Below are 23,566 nucleotides of genomic sequence, written 5' to 3'. Positions count from 1 at the left end.
AAACAAAGAAAAAACAAAACAATTTGTCCAAAAATAATTTGATAATTTTGGATGTTCTTACAGCATTTATAAGAGTTTCTTAAAGGAAGAGAAAAGCCCTTATACACTTATTGGCCACTTTATTAGGAACAGCTTCTTATAAATGTGATAATCTAATCAGCCAATCAAGTAGCAGCAGTGCAGTGAATAAAATCATGCAGGGTTTTATTCATTGCACTGCTTCAGAGTCTCACCCAAACTGGACAGTTGAAGATTGGAAGAACATCACCTGGTCTTTCTTCTATCTTCAGTTGTCTGCTTTCGATAAGTCTGAGATTCGTGTTCTTTGCTGACAGAAGTGGAACCCGATGTGATGATCTGCTGTTGTAGCTCATCTGCCTTACGTTTTGATGTGTTGTGTGTTCTGTGATGCTTTTCTGCTCACCATGGTTGTACAGAGTAGTTATTTGAGCTACTATAGCCTTCCTGTCAGAATGACCCAGTCTGTCCATTCTCTTCGGACTTCTCTCATCTACAAGGAGGTGCTGCTTACTCGATTTTTTTATTATTATTATTATTATTTTTTTTTTTTTTGGGCACCATTCTGTGCAAACTCTGGAGACTTGTGTGAAATTCTCAAACCAGCCTGTCTGGCACCAGCGACCATGCCACAAGTAACTGAGATCACATTTTTCCCCCATTCTGATGATTGATGTGTATATCATTTGGGATTAGGGTTAGATTCGTGTTTTGATTCTGTTTGTTTCTGAATTGCTAAATGTTCTCAGAGTAATAATGCTGGAAATTTCCCAAATTTAAGACAAAATTTCCCAAATTTAAGAAAAAATTAGGTAACTGATACCCTGCGAAATCTTTTTCCTCCACCGCCGGCTGCTCATGTACCTTTTTCCCAGATCGTCATGATGGAGGAAAGCTGAGTGCTGAGGAGGTGAAGCAGATACTGAAGATGAGTGAATGCTTTGTGACAGTGTCTATTGGGAATTGATTGAACTGAACTAGAAAGGGCTACCTGTTGCAAAACTGCATATGTGCTGATTGCAGTGTGTCAACCAAAGCTATTTAAGTACCATTTGTACTTTTTAAAAAAAAAAAAGGACTTTTGACCAAGAGCCTACTCATGCAGAAGAAGTTTGTGGTTTATGGTCCACAAACCATGCAAGGTTTAAAACAAATGGAGTCTCTGCTGCGCAATAAAAACCACTGCTGTAATATTCAGGGAAACTCCATGTGCTGATTATTAGGCTGTAAATATATTTGTCAGGTCTCGCTTGCAGTGTGTAGGGGCAGTGGTGGTCTAGTGGTTAAGACGCTGGGCTCCTGAGCAGAAGGTCGGAGGTTCAAACCCCAGCACTGCCAGAGTTAGGCTCCTGAGCAAGGCCCTTAAACCTCACTTTCTGCCGTATCATGACTGACCCTGCATTCAGACCCTAACTTCCCGGCATGTTGGGGAAAGAAGGTCACTGTACTGTGAAGTATATGTGACAAATAAAGGCTTCTTCTATTGTCTAAAGTCACAATGCGGGAGGTTCTGGGCGCATCAGTGTATTGCGTCATCTCCCCATGGCAACGCGCTCAGCTCACTAAGATTCCTGAGCACTGCAGCAGAGCTCGCGCGGAGCAAACACGGATTTTCTTTAAATAATAAACTGTACTGCTGTTTTCATTTTGGAGGCAGTTTTAACGCCATGACTGACGGCTTGCTTGGCGTGGTGTCGGAGGCAGAACGCAACAGCTTTCCAACTCTGTCTCAGCTGAGCGAGAACGGTAATGTCCTCTCAGCAGGAACCACTCAAGCAAGTTAACAGTAGAGGTAGTTGGGTTTGTTATTATAGTCTGTTATTACAAGCCTAAATTACTCCTTTAGCTGGAAGCTGAGCAGCTGAAAATCTCCTGGAGGCAAATGAATATCCAAGGAAATAACCAAAGTATCCATATAGGAGTAATATAAACATTCAGAGTGACTTATATTTCAGTTAGTACAAGTCATTAGTATCTATAAATATCCTTGTCTCAAAAGATTCAATAAGTAAATAGGTTAATTGATACTTGCCTTAAATAAACTAAAATCACAGATCATGAACTCACTAAAGTAAATAGTGTGTTAGAAGTGTTAGATATTGGGAGTATAATTTATTTATAAGAGCTGCCTTGATGAAAAGACCATCATCACCAGCTGATAAGCTCTTTTCCAGCTTCTTTATTACTTGTGTAAATTGATTAATAATGGTGTGAGAGTCTCTCAGCTTACTTTTGTGTTATATTCTTTAAAAATATCTCTACGATGTTGCATCAGTAGTAGCCGTAATTCAGCAAATGTTTCCTTGGAACAATGGTCTACTAGTTTGAGCAGCTGGAGATGTGTTTCTGATAGATGGTCAGAACAAGCTGGGTTTTTCAGTAGAAACTTTTCTAAGAAAAGTAAAGGTTACAAACAAAGGAATACATAATTAAGGTGGGTGCAAATACTTTGAATGGGTCCCCATGAGATCTTTAAGTACATGGTGAAGTATTTCCATTCCTTTCCAGCCCTATATGATTATTAAAATATGATTTAATGGCTATTTATTAGGAATAAGAAAAATGAACACAAGAATATACAGTGGATTTAGTGAGGTAAAAAAAAAATTAAACCAAGATCAATCATGACAGATCATTTTCCACCTTTAATGTAACCAACCAACAAAATTAAAAAAAACAAAAACAAAAAAAAAACAAATAGAAACGGTTTGGCGGAGAAAAAACATACAATAACTCGGTTGCATAAGTGTACACACCCTTTTATAATGGCACGTGTGACTGTTCTGAGAACGAACCAGTCACATTCAAACTCATGTTCAGAAGTAATTATCATACATCCGTCATCAGTGAAGTGATTCTGATTGACCCCAAATAAAGATCAGCTGTTTCTGTAGGATTTTCTTGACATCTTCTTGGTTTCATCTTACTGCTGAAGCCATGGTCCTCAAAGAGCTTTACAAACCATGTGCGGGATCTCACTGGCAAAAAGTATCGATCAGAAGAGGAGTACAAAATAACTTTTAAAACAAGTTTGTCCTTTATCAGAGACCAGTCTTCATCTTAACTGAGAAACTTTGCCAGTCTCACGGCCTTAAACAGACCAAACCTCTCGCTGCAGGTGAGTAAATGCATCATCACACTGGCCAACCGCTAACACAATGATTTTCTCAAATCCATCTTCTTTAGACCAGGACAAAATAACTTTTAAAACATTAGATGTCCCACGGAACACCATCAGCAAGTGGAGAAAATGGGGCACCACAGTGACATTCGCAAGAAAAGGACATTTCTCCAAAAGGACAATAAGTAAACTTATTTGCTGGCTGCTGTGTCACATTAAAGGTGGAAAAAGCCATCATCTTCCATCATTTATCTTGGTTTACATCAAAGCAACCTACAATTTTAACAGGGGTGTATAAACTTTTGTATATCTACTGTATGTATATTTTCATTATCATGGCAATTATTAAATTGATTAGAGAAACAGAATATTTATTAGAGTCTTTACTTTCAGATGTTTGTCTAAAAATGAATAAATATTTTGTAAGGTCTCCATTTTCCATTTTCCATCATCCTCATCTTTACTGATATAGCAATATAACAATTTAAGATGTTTTTTAGCATTGTCACACTCCTTAAACACATGAATGCTACAATAGAGACATTCTTTCAAATGCCAAACTTAAGCAAATTATCTTGAAGAAGGAATGAAAATGGTTCTAAGCAAATGTCATGTGATTTATTCCTGTGTAGATGTGGATAACATTTGGGCAAATGTGTCAGCTTTCATCGAACAGCAAATGTCTATGCAAAAGGTAAGTGACACAAACAGCCTGCTAGTATACGCAAGTTTGAATAGTAAAAAATGCTACTCTGTGAAAAGTGAAAGCTCAGTGTTCAGGAATTGAATTGAATTGAATTACGGAACACGTTCACTGAAATAGTCAAGTCGAAGAAAGCTTATTGTGATCCCATCCATATGAGGGGATTATTTGTAGTCCATAACACTCAATCCTAGTTATAACCTCCACACTATAAAGAAGTGCAAACTTGCACTGACACCTTTTTACAAGTCTACACCACAGGTTCCCCACCCTGGTCCCGGAGTACCCCCAGTCCTCCACATTTTAGTGTCTTCTCACACGTCTCAAGCTCAAGTTCAAGTGGAGTTTATTGTTATTTCAGCCATATACAAGTACATAGTGAAACGAAACAACGTTTCTCCGGGACCAAGGTGCTACATAAGACGACACAGAAAAACACAGAACTACAAGGGACTCCATAATTTATACATAAATTGCACAAGTGCAAACATGTGCAGACAGTACAAGACAGTACAATGACTACTGGGACAGACAATGGGCATAGTAAGTCCCAGTGCAGCGCCGACCAGTACACAGTTCTGTTTAAAAGTGAACCTAGTGACAACAGTGCAAAGAGTACAAGAGTACAATACAAGTAGCTGCAACAGTGTAAACATAAGAGTAGCAGCCTATGTATCTGACTCAACTATTCAGCTAATTAATAGCCCTTCTTGAGTTTGTGGATAGGTTAGAGCAGAGCATGTGCAGGACAGGGGGTACCTCAGGACCAGGGTTGGGAACCTGTGCTCTAGACAACAGTGTTCTTAAAATATCAGTTTTGAATATCATTTCTGTGAGGTTCTTAGTGTTCTTCAGAGGTCAGGATGTAAGTGGTCAAATGGATATTCTTTAGGGAGTGTGCATTGCTGGCCTTGGAGTGTTCACCTTCTCCCAGCAGAAGCTGGATGTAGGCAACAAGTATGTCCTTTATCAGAGACCAGTCTTCATCTTAACTGAGAAACTTTGCCAGTCTCACGGCCTTAAACAGACCAAACCTCTCGCTGCAGGTGAGTAAATGCATCATCACACTGGCCAACCGCTAACACAATGATTTTCTCTAATCCATCTTCTTTAGACCAGGACGTTTCTTTTCTTTTTTTAAGATCATTTTAAGATAAACACTTTAACACTTTAACATCATAGATAATGGGTAGAAGTGGATAGAAAGTTATACATAAATACATTTTTTTGGGGTTTTTTTTTTGGGGTTTTTTTTGACTGGTCCAATGATAGACATTATATTGTCATAACAGCCATGCCTTTCCCAATCATTGCAATACATCTTACAGTAGAATTAGTTCTGTACATCATAGGCACACTGTCTACACTTTGCCTTTGTTTTCATTAATTTATTAGATATAATTCCACTTCTTATATTTCCGCTATAAAATAAGATCTTGGGGGAAGCAGAGTATTTTTACTCTAACTGTCCAGCAAACTATCTGGCAAAAAATAAATAAATTAAACACTGGCAACCCTGTTATTAACTGTCTTCTGCTCCTCCCTGATTATAGGGCATCATTTGTCTTTCCCCAGTGAGCCTCTATTAACATTTGCTGCAGTTCCCATTGGAAATGCAAAGCCTATTCTTTTGTTTTTGCTATATGCTGAAGACATTTGGGTTTGAGATCAAAAGATGAATATGAGATGATAGATAAGAATTTCAGCTTTTATTTCCTGATATTTACATTTAAATGTGTTAAACTTAGCACCTGTTGTTGGAACCCACCCATTTTTCAAGTGAGCAAAAATATTGGAGCATGTAACTGACTGGTGTTTCTTGTTGCCCAGGTCTGCCCTGCTAGATTGACTGTTTAAACAATTAACTGCTCTGAATAGCTAGTCCTGGTTTGAACCCTGGGTTTCGCCTGTGAAGACCGCATTTGTTGTTAAAAAGGATAAACCAACGCAAAGACCAGAGAGCTGTCTATGGGAGAAAAGCAAGCCATTTTGAAGCTGAAAAAAGAGGGGAAAACGACCAGAGCCACTTTACAAACATTGGGCATAGCCATGACAACAATTTGGAGTACACAAAATATCCAATATTTTGTTCATCTAAAAAATAGATGGTCTACCCCCAAAGGTGCCATGTTTTAAGCTGTTTAACACATCTAGAAGTAAATATCAGGAAATGAAAACTGAAACTCCAATCCATCATCTCATATTCATCTTTTGATCTCAAACCCAAGTGATCTCAAACTCAAAAACAAAAGAATTGGCTTTGCCATTCCAATACTTATAGAGGGGACTGTAACTCTATTGAGCTAATTGATTTCCTAGCCTTTCTTGATGTTGTGCAATCGTGGGGCAGTGCTCTTGAACAGCTGATATATATGGTGGGCTCTGCCTCACAGCCCCAAGCAGCCACCACTACTTGACATTTTCACATCTGGTTTCTTCATTACAGATCTAAATCTACATCTGGATTTGTGTGAAGCTGCTATGTGACAATGTCTTTTGCTAAAAGCTCTATACAAATATAAATTCAGTTGAAATAACATTTGAATATGTCCAGCATTTAATCCAGTGGTGATAAATTACATCCCTGGAGGCCCCACAGTGTTTAATGTTTTACTACATGTTCTAACTCCTACATGTTTTATTATTATTATTATTATTATTATTATTATTATTGAAATGTAGTCAAGCATGTAAAGTTTTGTGTGTAAAAACATATTTTAAAATAGGCCATTTCATTTTGACCTGAACAGAACATCCATGTTTAACTGTATTAGACACGCTGACTACGTGAAGCCAGTAGAGGTTTCATTGAGGTTTCTAACATTAATGGCACACAGCAGGGGACATTCCAGTGGTGCAGCTCAATTTCACCGCCCTGAGCATGGACAGCCCGTTCGAGCGTGACGTGGTGGAGGGCTGTGTGAGGGAGATGCTCCTCTTGCTGCTACGTGCTGTGGCTGCCCAGCGCACTGTCTTCCTTATCTTCAGGGGCATTGGCATCCTCTCAATCCGACACAGCAATGTCAAGATGAAGTTCTACCGCGACTTCATCTCGAGCATGGATGGCTCAGGCACACTCCTCTGGGCTCTGACCAATGTGAGTCTGAGTTTACACACATATATAGATTGGGGTTTTAATCAGACACTGTGCGTTGTGGTTATTTTCTTCTGTTCCAGAGGTGGGGAAAAATACAGAATATGTTGACCATCTGCAGCAATTGCAGCCAAAATCAAATCAATTTATATATATATTGGGAACCTACTGAATGCCACTACCTCACATTTACTGGGGAAAACTAAATTATTTACTGTATATATAGTGATATTTTTCCATGATGAAATTACAAAATCACCTCTTTTAGCATGCTTATCATTTAACATTATCCTCATCCTTTTAATCTCTGAAATCTTCCCACTGTCATTTAGCCCAAGCACTTCAAGTGTTATCTTTTGTAGATTAAACTTTGTATTCCCAAGAGGTGCTTTAGTTGTTCATAGAAAAATGTGAATTTTGCTATTGGGCGTTTCATCATATTTTAAAGTACAGCAAACCAATAAACAATTAAAAATTCTCTATTTTAAAAGAGTTAAAATGAGCCATAAGTCTTTCCTTTTTTAGCTTGAGTGCTGCCATACTGCCATACTTTATTTCATATTGTGTATTTTTTTCAAACAGAAGAGGGTGCTGCTACTTGATTGCCTGTTAAATGTCCGTTCGTATAAGTAACAAGTGTAAAATGGTGTATTATGATGGACACAGGGTTCTCAAGCAATCCTGAGTAAAGCCACAAGCTTATATTTTAGAGACCTGGAACGAGCATCTCTGTAGTCTCTGGGAAACTCTCAAGCCTCCAGCACCCTGGGAGCTGCAATGCTATCACATTCCCCAAAATCTCATCAGGAAAGGCACTGAGAGAGGAGGAAGAGGAGAATGAAGGTTCTGCGCCTAAGCTGTATGATAGACAAGAGGAGAATCGGAAAGGTGAGTTAATACCCACAAACCTCAGTTACATAATGTTTAAACACTTTCATAAATCATCTGTGTGTGTGAAATTAATACAGTAAAATTTTATATTCTAAAGCGTTAACTGACCATCATCATCATCAGACTGGAGGAATTATTCATTGATACATTCAAGAAAGTCATAGCATGAAATTTGTCATAGCACATAATTTGTGTGTGTGTGTGTGTGTGTGTGTGTGTGTGATACAGAGTCCAGGCTTTCAGCACAGCCTGAATTCAAGCCATCCACAGCCAAAGCAAATGGAAACATCTCAAGTGATAACCAAGAGACTGAGTTCCCATTAGAAACGATGGAAAGGTATGTCAGAGTGAATATGTTAGTGTTAGAGTCAGTATAAAGCATATATTTTTAAGCATATACTTCTATTTCTAAGCCCGCAAAATAAACAGGCTAACCATCCAATCAGTTACAGGCTTTATATTACAAACCATAAGTCATCTTGATTCTGCGTGTGAGCCTGGTGTTCACCTGACATCAAATCCCCCTCATAAGCTAGCCCTCATGTCCTACTCAGGTCAGAATGATCCATTGATAAAAATTAAACGTTCTGTGCTTAATTCAGTTTTTCTACTGAACACTTTAGGCAGATTTATTTTCCAGTAAGTCTGAGCTGAGAGTGAAGTAAAAGTGCTAAATTTGATTGGTCCATGTGCTCTTTTGTTCTGTGTCTCTCATTTACACTCCCACATGTGCACACACAACTGCCACCAGGATGAGCTCCAAGCATTGCTGTACCCATTTCTATAAAGAGTGTTTATATTACAGTAAGATTACACTATATGGCCAAAAGTACATGGACACCAAAACTGTTGCCAAGCACACAATCTGTTGCAAGCACACAATTGTATAGCATGTCTTTGTATGCTGTAGAATTACAGTTTCCCTTCACTAGAACTAAGAGGCCCAAACATGCCTAGTTCCAGCATGACAATGCCGCCGTGAACAAAGTGAAGACATGGTTTGCCAAGGTTGGAGTGGAAGAACTCAAGTGGCCTGCACAGAGCCCTGATCTCATCCCCAATGAACACCTTCGGAATGAATTGGAACGCCAACTGCGCCCAACATCAGTCCCCAACCTCATTAATACTGTTGTGGCTGAATGGCCAAATGTTGACAGCCACACTCAAAAATATAGTGGAAAGCCTTCCCAGAAGAATGGAGGTTATTATAACAGCAAAAGGAGACTAAATCTGGAATGGGGTGTTCAAAAAAAGCACATACTGTATGGGTGTGATAGGCTAGTGTCCACAAACTTTTGGCCATGTAGTATATATAGATGTGCGACAGGTTAAAGGAAAAAAAATAATAAAAAGTGTCTTAGGAAGGTGTTGGACCACCATGAGCCACAAGAACAGCTTCGATGAGCCTTGACATGGATTCTACACATCTCTGGAACTGAACTGTACATTATTTTTCCCAAACAATATTGGTGTTTTGATTGTGGATATTGGTACAAAATCTTCCATAGGTGTTCAATTTGATTGAGATCCAGTGACTGTAAGGCCAAAGCATATGACTTACATCATTTTCATACTCATCAAACCATTCAGGCAGAGTTATCCTGAAAGAGACCACTCCCAGGATAAAAATATTTCATCATAGGATAAATGTGATCAATCAGGACCCTGACCTCTAATGCGAAAACTGGACCCAAGCCATTTTCCCCCTTTAATTTGCCACCAACTGTATATAGAACAAAAGTGGCAAATCTATACTGATATCCTCAAATGATATGTCCTAGGTCAATGGAAAATCCATTGCTAATTACTGAATAGATCATGATGGCTAGACTCTGCATGAGTCCTGCAAGTTCAGTGTAATTGAAGCCCTCTGTAAAAGTCACTCTTATTCTGGCAGCTTATCTACTGCCAGATTCTAATAGAAAGGATTATAAGAGAAACTGCATCTCCGAGCTGAGAGCAGTGTCAAAAGCGCAACCTCTACCGGCCCTGAAACCCAAAACCTTGCAGAGAACGCTGCCATCTGTCAGCACTGTTCCATATCACAGTAGGAAGCAGACAGTCTACATGCTGGCCTTTAGCGACCTGTTCGCTCAGAGTGTGCTGATTGAATGGATTTAGATTACCACTCAGTGGGGGGGTGTGCTGATAGACCGATTTTTAATTCACTGCTTCATGGAACTCATGGAATATTCATATGCTTTCTATGAGTTTCAAAACCTGTTTGTGCTATAGAGCCACCATCAAGAGCTGTTTTGAATTTGTCATTTATTAAAAAAACATATTAATCATTATTAATAATAATAATTATCATTAACAGTGCTGTTGAATTCTCAAATCTGATTAGTTAAAAGGTGTTGATTAATTTTCTATAATAGCAGCTCTGATAGTAGTGCCAACTGTAATTCAAAACACAAAAATGCACTCTAATGTGTTATTGTTAATAACATTTATTATTATGTTTTATTATTATGTTTAATAACCGGTGATTCACAGACTTTTATGCCGACACAATAATCTAAGGCTAATAATAAACAGATTTTTTTAAAAAGTGCTGTTACTTAACAAAAGATAATATTGATATGTTTAATTGTTGATGTTTTCTGGAGACATTTGTTTAACATTTATTGAAGGAGTCTCCAGTGTCAGCATTTTATAACAGTCTTTATGTTTTTTCAACATGGGAAAGTCTTCAAGACGTCTTTGACTTTTTCCTCTGTGCCTGAATTACACTAAATTTCTTGCTCAGATCACAGCACTTGAACATTTAGTTATAAAATTAGTTCTCAAATTATGCAGAATGAATAACATTACACAACCTGACAGAAATCCTGTTCAATTTTAGACATGCTAAAGCCCCACAGCCACTAGATGGCACTGCTGAAAAAGTAGAAGTGAAGCAAGAAGCTGCCTACCCCAGTCAGTCATGCCTCGACCACACCCGAGCTGGACAGGTGAGTCAGCTTGTTTATTTCTTTACTTCAGCTATGCAACTCTTCAAACTTTCCCCATGCAAGGAATCTTAAATGCTCAGAATGTTGTTTAGAGCAGAGGTTCTCAAACGTTTTGCAGCCAAGGACCCCTTTAATGTAATAAATAAATAAACAAATAAATAATATTTTAAAAGTAATATTATTATTATTATTTATAAAAACTATTCCATGGTTCCTCTCAGTACAGCTTTATTTCATGAGCATAATACATCTATTCTAATATTATGTTTATTCTTCAAGTGTATTAACTTATTTGACTCCTAATTGTTGAGCTATTGAGGTTTGGATTCAAATATTATCTACATGTATTACATACATAAATAACAACTAGAAGTCAGTAAATATTATAGCTTTGATGAAGATTAAAGTAAAGATTAAAGGTCCCTGCACCCCACTTTGACAGCCATGGATTTAGAGCACATAAGTCCATCTAGAGCAGCTTGTCGTGTATATCTGAGTTTTAAATTATTTTTAGGAAATCCATATTCTAGGGCAATCATTGCATGTGGTCTCATACGTGTCTGTGTTTGTGTGTAGGAGCTATGCTACCTGTGTATGCAGCGAGCCCAGCGTAATGTTCCACTGTATCTGACAGAGGAGAGACGCAGACAGGACAAGGAAGAGGAGAAACTGCTGCTGCTCGCTCAGAAACACAAAGATGAGCAGTTCTTACAGACAGAACAAGTGAGGATTAGCTACCTCAACCCCCCATAACCCCACACGCACACACGCACACACTGTTCCTATTTTCATGGTAAATATTTCTAATTTTATATAATTGAAGAAAGATGACATACCATACACTTATATCCACACAAAAGAAACCACACAATACAAATTCCAGTCATGTGATACTTTAAGGCCAAGCAAGAGCAGAAACGGCAGGACAATAAGAAGATGGCAGCATTTAATCTCGGGGTCGCTGAAACACTGAAGGCAAAGAAGTCAGCAAAGTCGTCCCAGTTTGAGGTGTGTCTCAGCAATGTAAATACACTCACACACTCAGATTGCTATCGTTATGGAGATTTCCCATTGCTCTAAGCATTAACGTAATAATGCAATACATGTACAGGGGTGTCCAAACTTTTTTCAAAGGAGGCCCAATACAAAATACCTGAGGACTTGTCTCACTGTTCACTTTATCAGGATCATCTGCACACCTGCACATTCATGCAGTTATCTAATCAGCCAATCATGTGGCAGCAGCACAGTGCGTAAAATTATGCAGGTACAGGTCAATGAAGGAAAAGTGTGATCTCTGTGACTTTGATTGTGGCATAGCTATTGGTACTAGATGGTCTGGTTTGAGTTTCTCAGACACCGGGGGAAAAAATGCAGAGATTTAGCTTTCAGAGTATTTACGTGCAAAACGGGTGAACGATGTCGGAATTACAGCAGTTTTTATATGTGGTCCAAAATAATTGGACAGACTAACCTAATCATAAATTAAATTGTCATTTTTAATATTTGGTTGCAAATGCACTTTAGTTACAGAGTCTTTCAAGAATTCACAAAAGGTTTTCCATGCTTAGTTTGAGAAATAAAAAAAGTTTGATTAAAAAGTTGCTTCTGACAGGATAGCTTCCAGCTGCTTCAGTTTCTCTGCCCTCTCATCCTCTGAATATTTTTTGCATTGACCATGATTTGTTTCATAATGTGTAATAATATTAAATTCTTTTATGACCGCAACAGTTTCTTGACATACAAGGTGCGCGCATTTGCTATGGCTTTTGATGAAAAAAGTATTCTTGTTTCCAGCTTTTTTGAAATTCTCACTGTTAACGTTGTGCTTTTTGTCTGTAGCCATGGCTAAATTTCCTTCAGTATAGCAGATGCAGTCAGAGGAAAAAAGAGAAAAAAGTTAACACAGTCTGCTGCCACTGTGAGGTGAAAGGAAGAATTGCAATGTGTTGGCCAGTGGGCCACCTATCATACATCCTAAGAGAGAAGCTGTGGGGGCCAATTAACATCTGTCCGTCAGCCACATTTGGCCCTGGGGCCTGACTTTGGACACCCCTGATCTAAACCTAACTCTGTGCTTCACCTTCAGTAACTTCATCTATTTTGGTGATAACACATTCAGTACTTTTTATTACACTAATACAACACACTGTCTCAGGGCTCGTACGTCTTGGGTAGACGGCCTGTCACTCCTCCCAGGCTTCTGAAGCAGAGGTTCTACATGCAGGAATTGTCAGAGCAACTGACCCAGCGGAGGCTGAACCACTCACAGAGATGCCAAGACCAGGAGCTCTCTGAGCAGCTACACCAAATCCAGCTAGCTGATGAGTAAGACTATGAATGTGTGTTGCTGTGTCTAAGATTTCTCCCTCTCTCACTCATTCACTGTTCACTATATAGACTGTTCTGAATAGAGCAGCAGTAACAGAGACACCAGACCAACTTTGAGCAGCACTTACTTACGTACAATTCAGAAACACGTCATCATCATCATCATGGCCTGCCATCGAATAGAAGATTGGCAAGTCAGTTTTATGTAGGCTAGCGGTACTGTCACAAGATATGCAAGAATACATGATTGTGCATACTGTTATACTGTTACTGCTGTTATATATTGATCAGCACCTTCTGATCAGTCAGAATCAAGCATTCAGCAGTGCTGTTGTACTGAAAGAAGACAATGTTAGTAATGTTTTTAAATGTGTTCTGTCATGATTTAGTAGTAGATACCTATACAAGTCTGCTCATATTTTTATTTATAAAAAGTGCTCCTGCCCCCACCGCCACATACCCCCACCACCAGAGTCCCTCCTGCCTGCTGCTGACTACCCTCGCCGCCACCACCCCACCCAGCTTTTACCTGAATAAAGGCCTTTTGACATGGCTTTGTCCACTTGTAGATGTGGTGCGCTCTTTTTAGTGAGTTTTTTGGTCAGTCAAAGGGCTGGTGACTTCCAAATAATTAGGTACAAACCTACGATAACAGCCAGCCACCCCCAGAAACTGGCTCACCTCTTTTTTAGTCTTGGGCATACCGCAATCGCTGCTGTCTTAGCAATTTGGGGACACACCTGTCTATGGCCCAAGTGGAAGCCCAAATACCAAAGAACTTCTTTGCTGTTTGTCCCACCCATCTCCACAACCTCAAGACAGCCCTGAGATGTTAAATGTTGGCATAGGCAGCATGTGAGTGGAGGATACATGAGGTATTGAAACATGACTGGGACCCTGAACAGCCCAAAAGGAAGGGTGACAAATTGGTGTAAACTAAATGGAGTAGAAAAGGCAGTTTCATGGGACATTGGAGTCAATGTCTAAAGTCCACATAGAACTAGACCGAACCATTGGCCTTGGGAACCAGGATGACGAAGCTAGACCTCTCACTGTGGGACTCCTCAATTCCACCCATATCGAGCATAGCCTGGAGTTTGTCCCAAACTATCTTTTTTTTTGTTTGTCTTTTGGGGGTTCGGGCAAAGGACAGGCGTGGCTGTGCACAATCAGCCTGGGAGGAGTCTCAGTGTGGTGCTCTATGATATTAGTGCAACCAGGTAGAGGCAAAAACACATCAGAAAACTCAGTTTGTAACTCGGCAAACTCTGTCCTTTGAGATTCACTTTGGGTCTCGGCTCCTTCCTCACGGGAACCACCTTCACCAAAGCAACCACCTCTCTTTATAGTTCTAGGAGACTGAGGTGGTAAATTTGCAATGCCCTAACTCTTTCTGTTCGTCATACCTCATAGTTGATGTCTCCCACTCGCCCTGTGACCTCAAATGGCCCTTGCCACTTTGCAGGTTATTTAGAGCTTGACGTGGGTAATAAGAGCACTTTATCTCCCTGGGAAAATTCACATAATCAAGCTCCCCTGTCATACAGCTGGGACTGCTGTTCCAGAGCCTAGTGCAAATTCTCCTGTGTTAATTGCCCCAACGTGTGCAGTACTGCACTCAGGTCAAGAACGTATTGCATTTCATTCTTGCTTTGTGAAGGTCTCTCCTCTCAATTTTCCCGCACGACATCTAAGACGCCACATGGGCTTCGGCCATATTTGAAATCAAATGGGGAGAAACCCGTGGAGGCTTGCAGGACCCCTCGTACGAGCCACATATCCTAATTATAAATGTCATTGCGAACGAACTGAGAAATCATATTTTTAAGGTTTGATAAAACCATTCGACCAGGCAATCTGTTTGCGGATGGTAAACACTGGTGAGACTAGATTTAATCTCCAATAATTTGTGCAATTCGTGAAAAGTGTGTGACATAAAAGTACACTGTAAAAAATTTACTGTAGATTTTAAAGTAATTTACTGGCAACTTGGTTACTGTGAGATTTACAGTAAACAACTGTAAAACACTTGGTTACTATGAGAGGGCCATTTGAGGGCAAGGGCCATTTGAGGTCACATGGCAAGTGGGAGACATCAACTATGATGTAAGATGAACAGAAAGAGTTAGGGCATTGCAAATTTACCACCTCAGTCTCCTAGAACTATAAAGAGAGGTGGTTGCTTTGGTGAAGGTGGTTCCCATAACTGTAATATCGTACATAGTAGAATAACACATAATCCAGTACATTTGCTCATTTGGATGATGCATGATACGACTGAGCTGAAGGTTAAGGGTGTTTCACAACCACCTAACCATGGAAGTCTGGTCGTGGTGGGATTTGAACACACTACCTTCTAAAAAAGCTTTAATACCTGAGCCACCACAAATAGCTCAACCAGCTTGCACTGATTCAATTCAGTGGTAGAAGTGGCTGAATCAACACAAGCTGGTTGCGCTAGATGTGGTGGCTCAGTGGGAAATAATCTCTTCCAGAGACCTCATACTTTCACAGGTACTATTATGGGATGTTAAACATACACAGGTACTCGACCAGGGGTTGGTAAAAGTACTATTCTGTAGCGCACTATTGGAAAAGCTCTAAGAGAGAATAAGAGGATGTGTGGTTTAATAATTGAGGTGTTGTGTTTCTCAGGTTTGCTAAACTGAAAGCTCAGGAACACGTCCAGAAAAAGGAGAAAATCAAGAGGCTCCAAAAGGCCCTGGATATCCAAGTAAGGGAATGAATTAGAATATGCATCCTGTTTTATAAAGCTGGAAGGTTTAAATTAAGGTAAATTAAAGCTTTAAAGCTTTGAATAGTAGCTGAAGTATTTAACTGGCACACATAAAATGTCTTGTACAGCAGCTGCAGCATATGTCCACAACTGGTACTGTATAGGCAGGGTTTAAGTCAATTTAGGGATAAGGAGCGGTTTTGCACATTTACAGTAAAGAGTGTTAAAAAGTAAAGCGTGTTATGTATTATGTATCTAATATGCATAGACTTCAATGCAGTTACTTAATAATTATCAGGACTGATGGGCAGTTTACTGTATGACTCAAAAGCCAAATGTAAACATGTCAAGTGATTTTTATTGGTAGTCCATTCTTATATAGAGATGAAATATCAAGCCTCCAGGATTACAGGCAAAACACTATAGATGTTCTTTGCACAGGACCAGCGCAGTATGTGTAAGAAAAGAGCTGTGTGTGTGTGTATGTGTGTGTGTGTGTGTCTTTCCTCACTCAGCTGGAACGCCGGAATCCAGGCCTCCCTGCACGTCAGCCTGACTCGGACGGCCCTGTGTTTGGGGTGAGGGATGGTGCTCCAGCCTTTCTGGCTGAACAAAAGGAGAGAGCACAAAAAGTTTGTGAAGAGCAAATAAAGGCAGCATGCAGCAAGAGGAAGGAGGCACTGTGCAGCTGGCTGAGTGAGCAGAGAAAGGAAAGAGACATGCTGCAGCGCAACCACCAGGAGTGAGTGAACAGGAGTGAATAAGCACAACCAGAGCAGCACAACAAAAGTACTTGCTACAACCACACGTTCTGGTTGATATGTCCCACTGCAGCACAGTTATAATATTTTGAAATACTTACATGACTTTATCTTTATCTCAATTATTAGTAATGTAAAAAACGTTTATGGGAACTGACACAAAACAGCTACAGACACACTACATGGATCCAATGGGTGTGGTGTGTGCAAAGATGAGAAAGCAACAGGGACAAAATCATCTTTGTGTTTTATTTATTAACATCATTTTTTTTGTTGAAATTAAAGGAAAGGTTTAAAATGGGCCATTCTAACGCAAACTGAACACAACTATTATTATTATTATTATTATTATTATTATTATTATTATTATTATTATTATTATTATTATTATTATCATCATCATCATCATCATCATCATCATCATCATCATTATTATTATTATTATTATCATCATCATTATTATTATTATTATTATTATTATTATTATTATTATTATTATGGCCACATTGTCCTGCTTAGTGACATATTCATATCCTTCAGTACATGGATTTAAAACAAACATGACATCCACACATCTGAAAGGGCTTCAGAGACCACAAGTGCGATAGTTGACAAAGACTTTCATAAACAATTCATAAATATTTCCATCAGCCTTTATTATAGGTTATGTAACTTTCTTGCAATCAAATAAGGGTTAAACAAATATATTAAAAATATAATATAAACAATAAAATAGAAATAGTAATAGTCTGTAATATTCTGAGCTCTGTTTATGAACACAGGCAAAAATAACTAAAAGGTAGTTCTGAAAATAGTGGTAAAAATCACAACCCACCTTTATTAATATGCTTTTATGCCTATAAATAATGTGAAATAACTGGAATCTAGTGACAATGGGTGGAAAGGTCAGAATAAAAAAAAAAAACTCGAATAAATATCCAAACTATTATTGTATAGATTCACATAGTGTGCTGAATTTTTTAATGGTTTGTTTGTAAAATAAATCTGCCTGAGGTGGTGCATTTTTAAACAGATAAATTGGTCTCTGACTGTAAAAGGTTTGAGAGCCCCTGCATTTTATGTATGAACTGTCAGTCATATCAGCACATCATTAGCATGTATTAATACAGTCCCAGTCCTGAGGATGCCGTGATCTCCACAGTGTTTGCATTTTCCCTCCTTGAACACACATGGCTGACCTCTTAGTAATGAGCTGATAGGTTGAATCAGGTGTGTTCAAGTGAGGGAAAGACCAAAAGGCTGCAGGGAATTTGGTTACCAGGACTCTAATAGAGAACTAGTGCACTAATGTCAGGTCATTCCTTATAAACATAATACACAGTTGCATAATGCACATACAGCTTGCAATGTGCTCAGATCAGACTAGGCTCCTTTCCAAGATACTTACATTATATCCAGATTGATTCAGATATGATCTTAGTGAAAATAAAATTCCTCCACACTGAGTTCTTTGATTTCGTAACAGTGAATATATTAGCTGATAGTGCTGATATATTCTTGGAAGGGGATCTTGCATATGAACATAAGAAACAGCACATGCACATTTGTTTTAGGTCAAAGATCAAGACATCATGCAGCGTGCTTTTTGTTAGTTCAATAACTGATAGGCATATACAGTTCCAGATGTAAGAGGAAATAGTGTTTTTGAATATGTTTTGAGCCAGATGTCTATACTATTCCTCACAGAGGACTGTGCCTTTTCTTTGCAGTCAGATAAATGAGTTTATTTTTAATATTTAGCAAGAAGAGGTTTTTGTAGAAATCAGAACAAGCAACAGTGATTTCAAAAGTTATTAGGTTTAATGTTAAGCCCCATCCAAAGCCAAAACCATTTGTCATTTTTCATAAGAAATGACTGGCCCAATTTTCTACAGATTTGCAGTGAAACTCTGTTGATCTCATATTTCACTGCTTGGCAGACTGATAGCAGATCGGATCGCCAGTTATGAGAGGCTGAAGAACCTGAGGACTGCACTAGAAGACACATGGTCTCGCAGCGCTGACCTGAAACACTGCCGAGAACTAGAGGAGAGCGCTTTCATTAGGTGAGACAAAAAGATGTTTTTTTTTTTTTTTTTTTTTTAAAAAAAAAAAAACACAAAGAACCTTGAAAGGTTTACAGAAAAGGAGGTATGAGACGAAACAAGTTTTCACAAACAACCACATAGATTATTTTGCACTTTATTTCTGACATTACATTGTATTTATTTATTTATTCATTTAAATTTTTAAATTGTCATATTGGCTATTGTGAAAACTTTATTTCTCTTTTATACAACAGCTGTTGAATTCTCAAATCTGATTGCTCAGAAGGTATTGATTAATATTCTAAAGCACCTTAAACTCCAAGGACCTGTGACTGGGCATTTCCTATTCAATTTACTGTAGTTACTGAATAATTCATAGTATTTGTTAAATAATATACTTTTATATGAAAGAGCAATAAGCTGAGACTTTCAGGACTTAATATGCTGTTTTCCTAAAAATGTATGAGACAGCAAAGAAATACTGTAAGAGTAGAATGGTTTCATATAAGATTATAAATTTCTCAGACAACTGCTGTTGAACATATGCCTCTTCTCAGTGTACATGTGGAGTAAGTGTCAATTAATCTGCATTATTATTGCACATTATAGTTTTATTTGAATATGTTTGTATCCACAGGTCTGGCGGCAGGCTGCTGTTAGATCAGTGTGAACAGTACCGCCGCTGTTTCCAGTGCAAGAGAAAAACCACCAACTGTGGTGAGAGCAACATCTGGAAGGAGTCCCACTACATCCCCGGCTCCCGTCTGATGGTGTAGCCTCCTCTAACACTACTCTAGAATAAACTAAAATACTTGAAGTTCTGGCACACTTGAATGTGGCTATATCTGTTTGGTATCTGGTGTGGATGCTGAAGCCTGTGCTGAGGGATTTCTTCACACTAAAAGTCATAAAGATACAAATGTCCTGCTGTGTGTCATTCTTTTAATGGCCCAACATAAAAAGTCACAAAGTTTTAAAAAAAATAATAAATCTGTGGCATATTTTGTTAACACTTTACTATAAGAACTACAAATTAACATTTATTAATAACGAATTAATACACACCAATTCCTGGAGCATTAGGAAATAATGAACCATATACATTATACCTCATATACCTCAGACATAAATATTACTGTTATTAAAGTATTAACATGATGTTAAGTCATTGTCTTAATTAATATCATGACTTGCAGTAGTAGTAATAAAGGTCATTTACCTTAATTACAGCCTTTTTGCACACAACATATGTAATCCTGGAAAATTGCTATAGTTTAAGGGGAATAAAACACTACAGGACATGCTGTAAAGGGAAAAATAATCAAACTGATTATTTTTCTACAACGTCATGTTTTATTATTTACTTATAGTATGTGATTCCATTAAATTTTCTTTTCTTTTAACAATGTACATTGTTGGAAAGCAGCTTTATCGAAATCCAGATATAGATTTAGCTCCCTAATGAGCAAGAGATGACAGTGGCAAGGAAAAACTCCCTGAGATGACATGAGGAAGAAACCCTCAGAGAAACAAGACTGAAGAGAGAACCAATCCTCTTCGGGGTGACACCAGACAGAGCGATTATGAGTCAATACTCTTCCACAAATGTATACCAATCAGCCATAACATTAAAACCACTGACAGGTGAAGTGAATAACACTGATTACCTCCTAACAATGGCACCTGTCAAGGGGTGGGATATATTAGGCAGCAACAAGAGAACAAGAGGTATGCTTTTGCAGATCTGCACCTTTACTTAAGAGAAAATTTAAACTTAAATTTACACTTAAAGACTGAGACTGTGTCTGAGTCCCGAACACTAATTAATAGGCTGTTCCTTAACTGGGGGAACTTTGTAAGAGAAAGCTCTGCCTGACCATCACACCTATATGTGCTTTTTGAACATCTCATTCCAGATTTAGTCTCCCACTATTCCAGATTTAGTCCCCTACTATTATAATAACCTCCACTCTTGTGGGAAGGTTTTCCACTAGATTTTGGAACATGGCTGCGGGGATTTACGGTCATTCAACCACAAGAGTATTAGGTCAGGCGCTGATATCACGCAAGGAGGCCTAGTATGTAGTCAGCATTACAGTTCATCCCAAAGGTGTTCAGTGGGGTTGAGGTCAGGGGTCTGTGCAGGACACTCGAGTTCTTCCACTCCAATCTTGGCAAACCATGCCTTCATGGAGCTTGAATTGTGCACAGGGGCACTGTCATGCTGGAACAGGTTTGGGCCTCTTAGTTCCAGTGAAGGGAAATTGTAATGCTGCAGTATACAAAGACATGTGTTACAGTTGCGTCCTTCCAACTTTGTAGCAACAGATTTAGGAAGAGCCATATGGGTGTGATGGTCAGGTGTCCACAAGTTTTTGCCCAAATACTGTATATATACACAGTGTTAAGATTTCATTTAGAACTAGGGTACTGGAAAGGAAAAATACCCTAAAAGTATTTTAAAGTAAAACAGAATAGTCTCAATCTGTTTTATATTATAGCATATAATTTGGGTTAACCTTCATTGTTTCCAAACACACCCTTCATAATGTAAATGATCTTTATTAATACTGCAAGTCATGGTATTAATTAACAGAATGACTTCACATTATGGTAATACTTTAGCATTAATAATGGCTATTTACACTGAGTATGACTCAGAGGCTGCTAATGTATAACATATGCTTCATTATTTCCTTATGAGCTAAGGATTAGCGAATGTATTAATTCATCATTATGAAGGCATTAGTTAAGTGATATATGCTTATTTGTGGACCCTACGGAAAGGTGTTTCCTGTATTTATAAGAATATTACACTTATAATCTTTTGGTGTTTTAGGAGAGCCCTGTTTGTTTTTGACCCAAATGCATTATAAAAGAGAGACAGCCTTGGAGATTGGAGATGGCAGACAGAAAGCAGGCACTGGCCTGGACAAGCAAACGTGCAGGGTTTATTTGGTGCTTACACAGCGCAGGCATAAATTGCCGTGGAATGTGGCCCTTATCATGTGTGTCTGTGTGTTTGTGTTTGTGCATTCTTGTGCTTTAGCTGCTTGCTTGAGAGAGAAGCGAGTGTATGCGCTGAATATATTTTCTCTCCACTAATCAGAGATTAACAACAACAACAACAACAACAACACTGTTGGATTTTTATTTCAACATTATGATACACAGTTTGTGGGTTTGCCAGTGCTGCAGATTTATTTTTCAGTTTGTGTGGGTGTGTGTGTGTGAGAGACAGAGACAGCAGGAGTGTGCTAGATAATAAAAACCTAATGAGAGAGTGTGTGTGAATGGTATGTGCAATTATAGATAACTGGATTATCCTCAGTAAACTGTCCTCTCTGTGGAACTAAACGTAGCATTTAAAGTATCTTATGATATAATCATGACGTTGCATCATCAGGATTGGTGTATTATCATTCCAGGGAGACCAACAAATACTGTCACTCATTGCATTTGAGAGGTTAATGTTGACCTGCCTTGGTCAGGCTTATTGTAAATATAAATAACAACTTATTTGTAATATTTAAATGTAGCTAATCCCTAAAGAATGACAGCTTGTGTTACCAAACCTGCAACCCTGTTATCTATTTTAGGATTGCACAACCCTTTTTAGTGAAACCTTCTTTGTCTTTACATAATTACTATTAATAAAATATTTTAATATCAAAATTAATACATCCTCTATTATGGACCAGGAGAGTGTCCAATCAATTTACATTGTGGAGAGTGAAGTTCAGCACATGACACCTAAAAACAGGAGGACAGAGAGTGAAAGGTGTGTGGAAAGTATGGTAAAATATTACACACTGTTATTGCTAAGCTACAGCATTTTTAAAAATAGGGTAGTTTAATTTTATACTTGATTCAAAAACTAAATTAATTTACTTTGCAAAGGAGTGCTACAAAGTGCTAAAAGGTAGTCAGTTAATAAAAACATACCTTTACAATGCTTTTGGGAAACCAGGCCCTGATCGGTATTCGTCTAGTCTTAGTTAACATACAACGTGTATTCAGAATAAGGATTAGAACTTGATTAAGGAGACAAAGCTACCACAGTTTCTGTTGAAGTGGACCAGGTTGTTAGCTTGTGTGCTTTTATCCACTAGGATAGTGCATTTAATCTTTCTCTCTCCAAATTGATTTCTGCAAATTTATTACCGCTGTGTTGTTTGACACCTTAGAATGACAAACTGTCATATGGTTTTTGCGATTCTTGCAAGTAGTCACAGTTTTGCTGGTCCTTCTGACTGAATTTTCACTTTTAACTGCCTTAATGTGTTTGGTCCCAACATAAAGTGACAATTAGATTTTCATTCTATGTAAAACGCCAATTTACAGTGATTGTTAATAAAGCTGGTACCAAAAAACCCAATGTGTATTGGATAAAATGGCTCATTTGGTGTAGCCTGAGGTGGGAAAGGACATTTTCTGAAGGTCAAGCACCTTTTCAAGGATGTTTTGTTGAAAAACCCAAAATAATTAGTTAAGTTTCAAAGATTTGGGTCCTGTATATAAACTCTTTATGAAAAGTGCCTTTTGCTTCGTGGGCAGTGAATAGTGCTGGAAAAATGGGGAACAGATGGCGTTACACCCCAGAACATGTGACCATTTTCCATAACTCCCTTCAAACCTCATTCTCCTTCAACCCCCTGAAACCCTAAAACCCCTCTCTGCACAGAGCAACACCTACCTTAACTTCCTTAACTCCTAAACAGTTCCATACTTCTAAACTATTAGAAACAAAAGGAGTTCTTCAAGCGTTCTTTCGTAAAGGCAGTAGTTCTATATAGAACTGTGACAATATAAAATATCATTTAATAAGCATTACACACAGTAATAAAAATTTTCTATTCAGTCAAAAGAAGAATTTTTGTTCTTAAAAAAAAAAAAAAAAAAACTCTC

General features: G+C 38.3%; 1 protein-coding gene across 2 annotated transcripts; it reads left to right on the top strand.

Moving 5' to 3' along the window:
- Positions 1-64: 64 nt before the first annotated feature.
- On the top strand, positions 65-23,029 carry LOC113537292 (coiled-coil domain-containing protein 81). 2 transcript variants are annotated; one of them, XM_026931710.3, is made up of 14 exons: positions 65-1,764; positions 3,772-3,833; positions 4,735-4,888; positions 6,680-6,939; positions 7,647-7,824; positions 8,056-8,164; positions 10,673-10,781; positions 11,358-11,504; positions 11,682-11,789; positions 12,940-13,109; positions 15,768-15,846; positions 16,365-16,591; positions 18,551-18,676; positions 19,296-23,029. In XM_026931710.3, the coding sequence occupies exons 1-14, from the start codon at positions 1,686-1,688 to the stop codon at positions 19,432-19,434; spliced, it is 1,947 nt and encodes a 648-aa protein (XP_026787511.2). In that variant the 5' UTR covers positions 65-1,685; the 3' UTR covers positions 19,435-23,029. The 2 variants fall into 2 exon arrangements, with proteins under 2 accessions (XP_026787511.2, XP_053086081.1); XM_053230106.1 differs by having other exon boundaries at positions 65-3,136.
- The last annotated feature ends 537 nt before the right edge of the window (positions 23,030-23,566 follow it).

The sequence above is a fragment of the Pangasianodon hypophthalmus genome, chromosome 26 (genome assembly GCF_027358585.1).
Source record: "Pangasianodon hypophthalmus isolate fPanHyp1 chromosome 26, fPanHyp1.pri, whole genome shotgun sequence".
NCBI classification, from domain to species: Eukaryota; Metazoa; Chordata; class Actinopteri; order Siluriformes; family Pangasiidae; genus Pangasianodon; species Pangasianodon hypophthalmus.
Note: the sequence above shows the minus strand (reverse complement) of the source record. Positions and strands in the feature narration are given on the sequence as shown.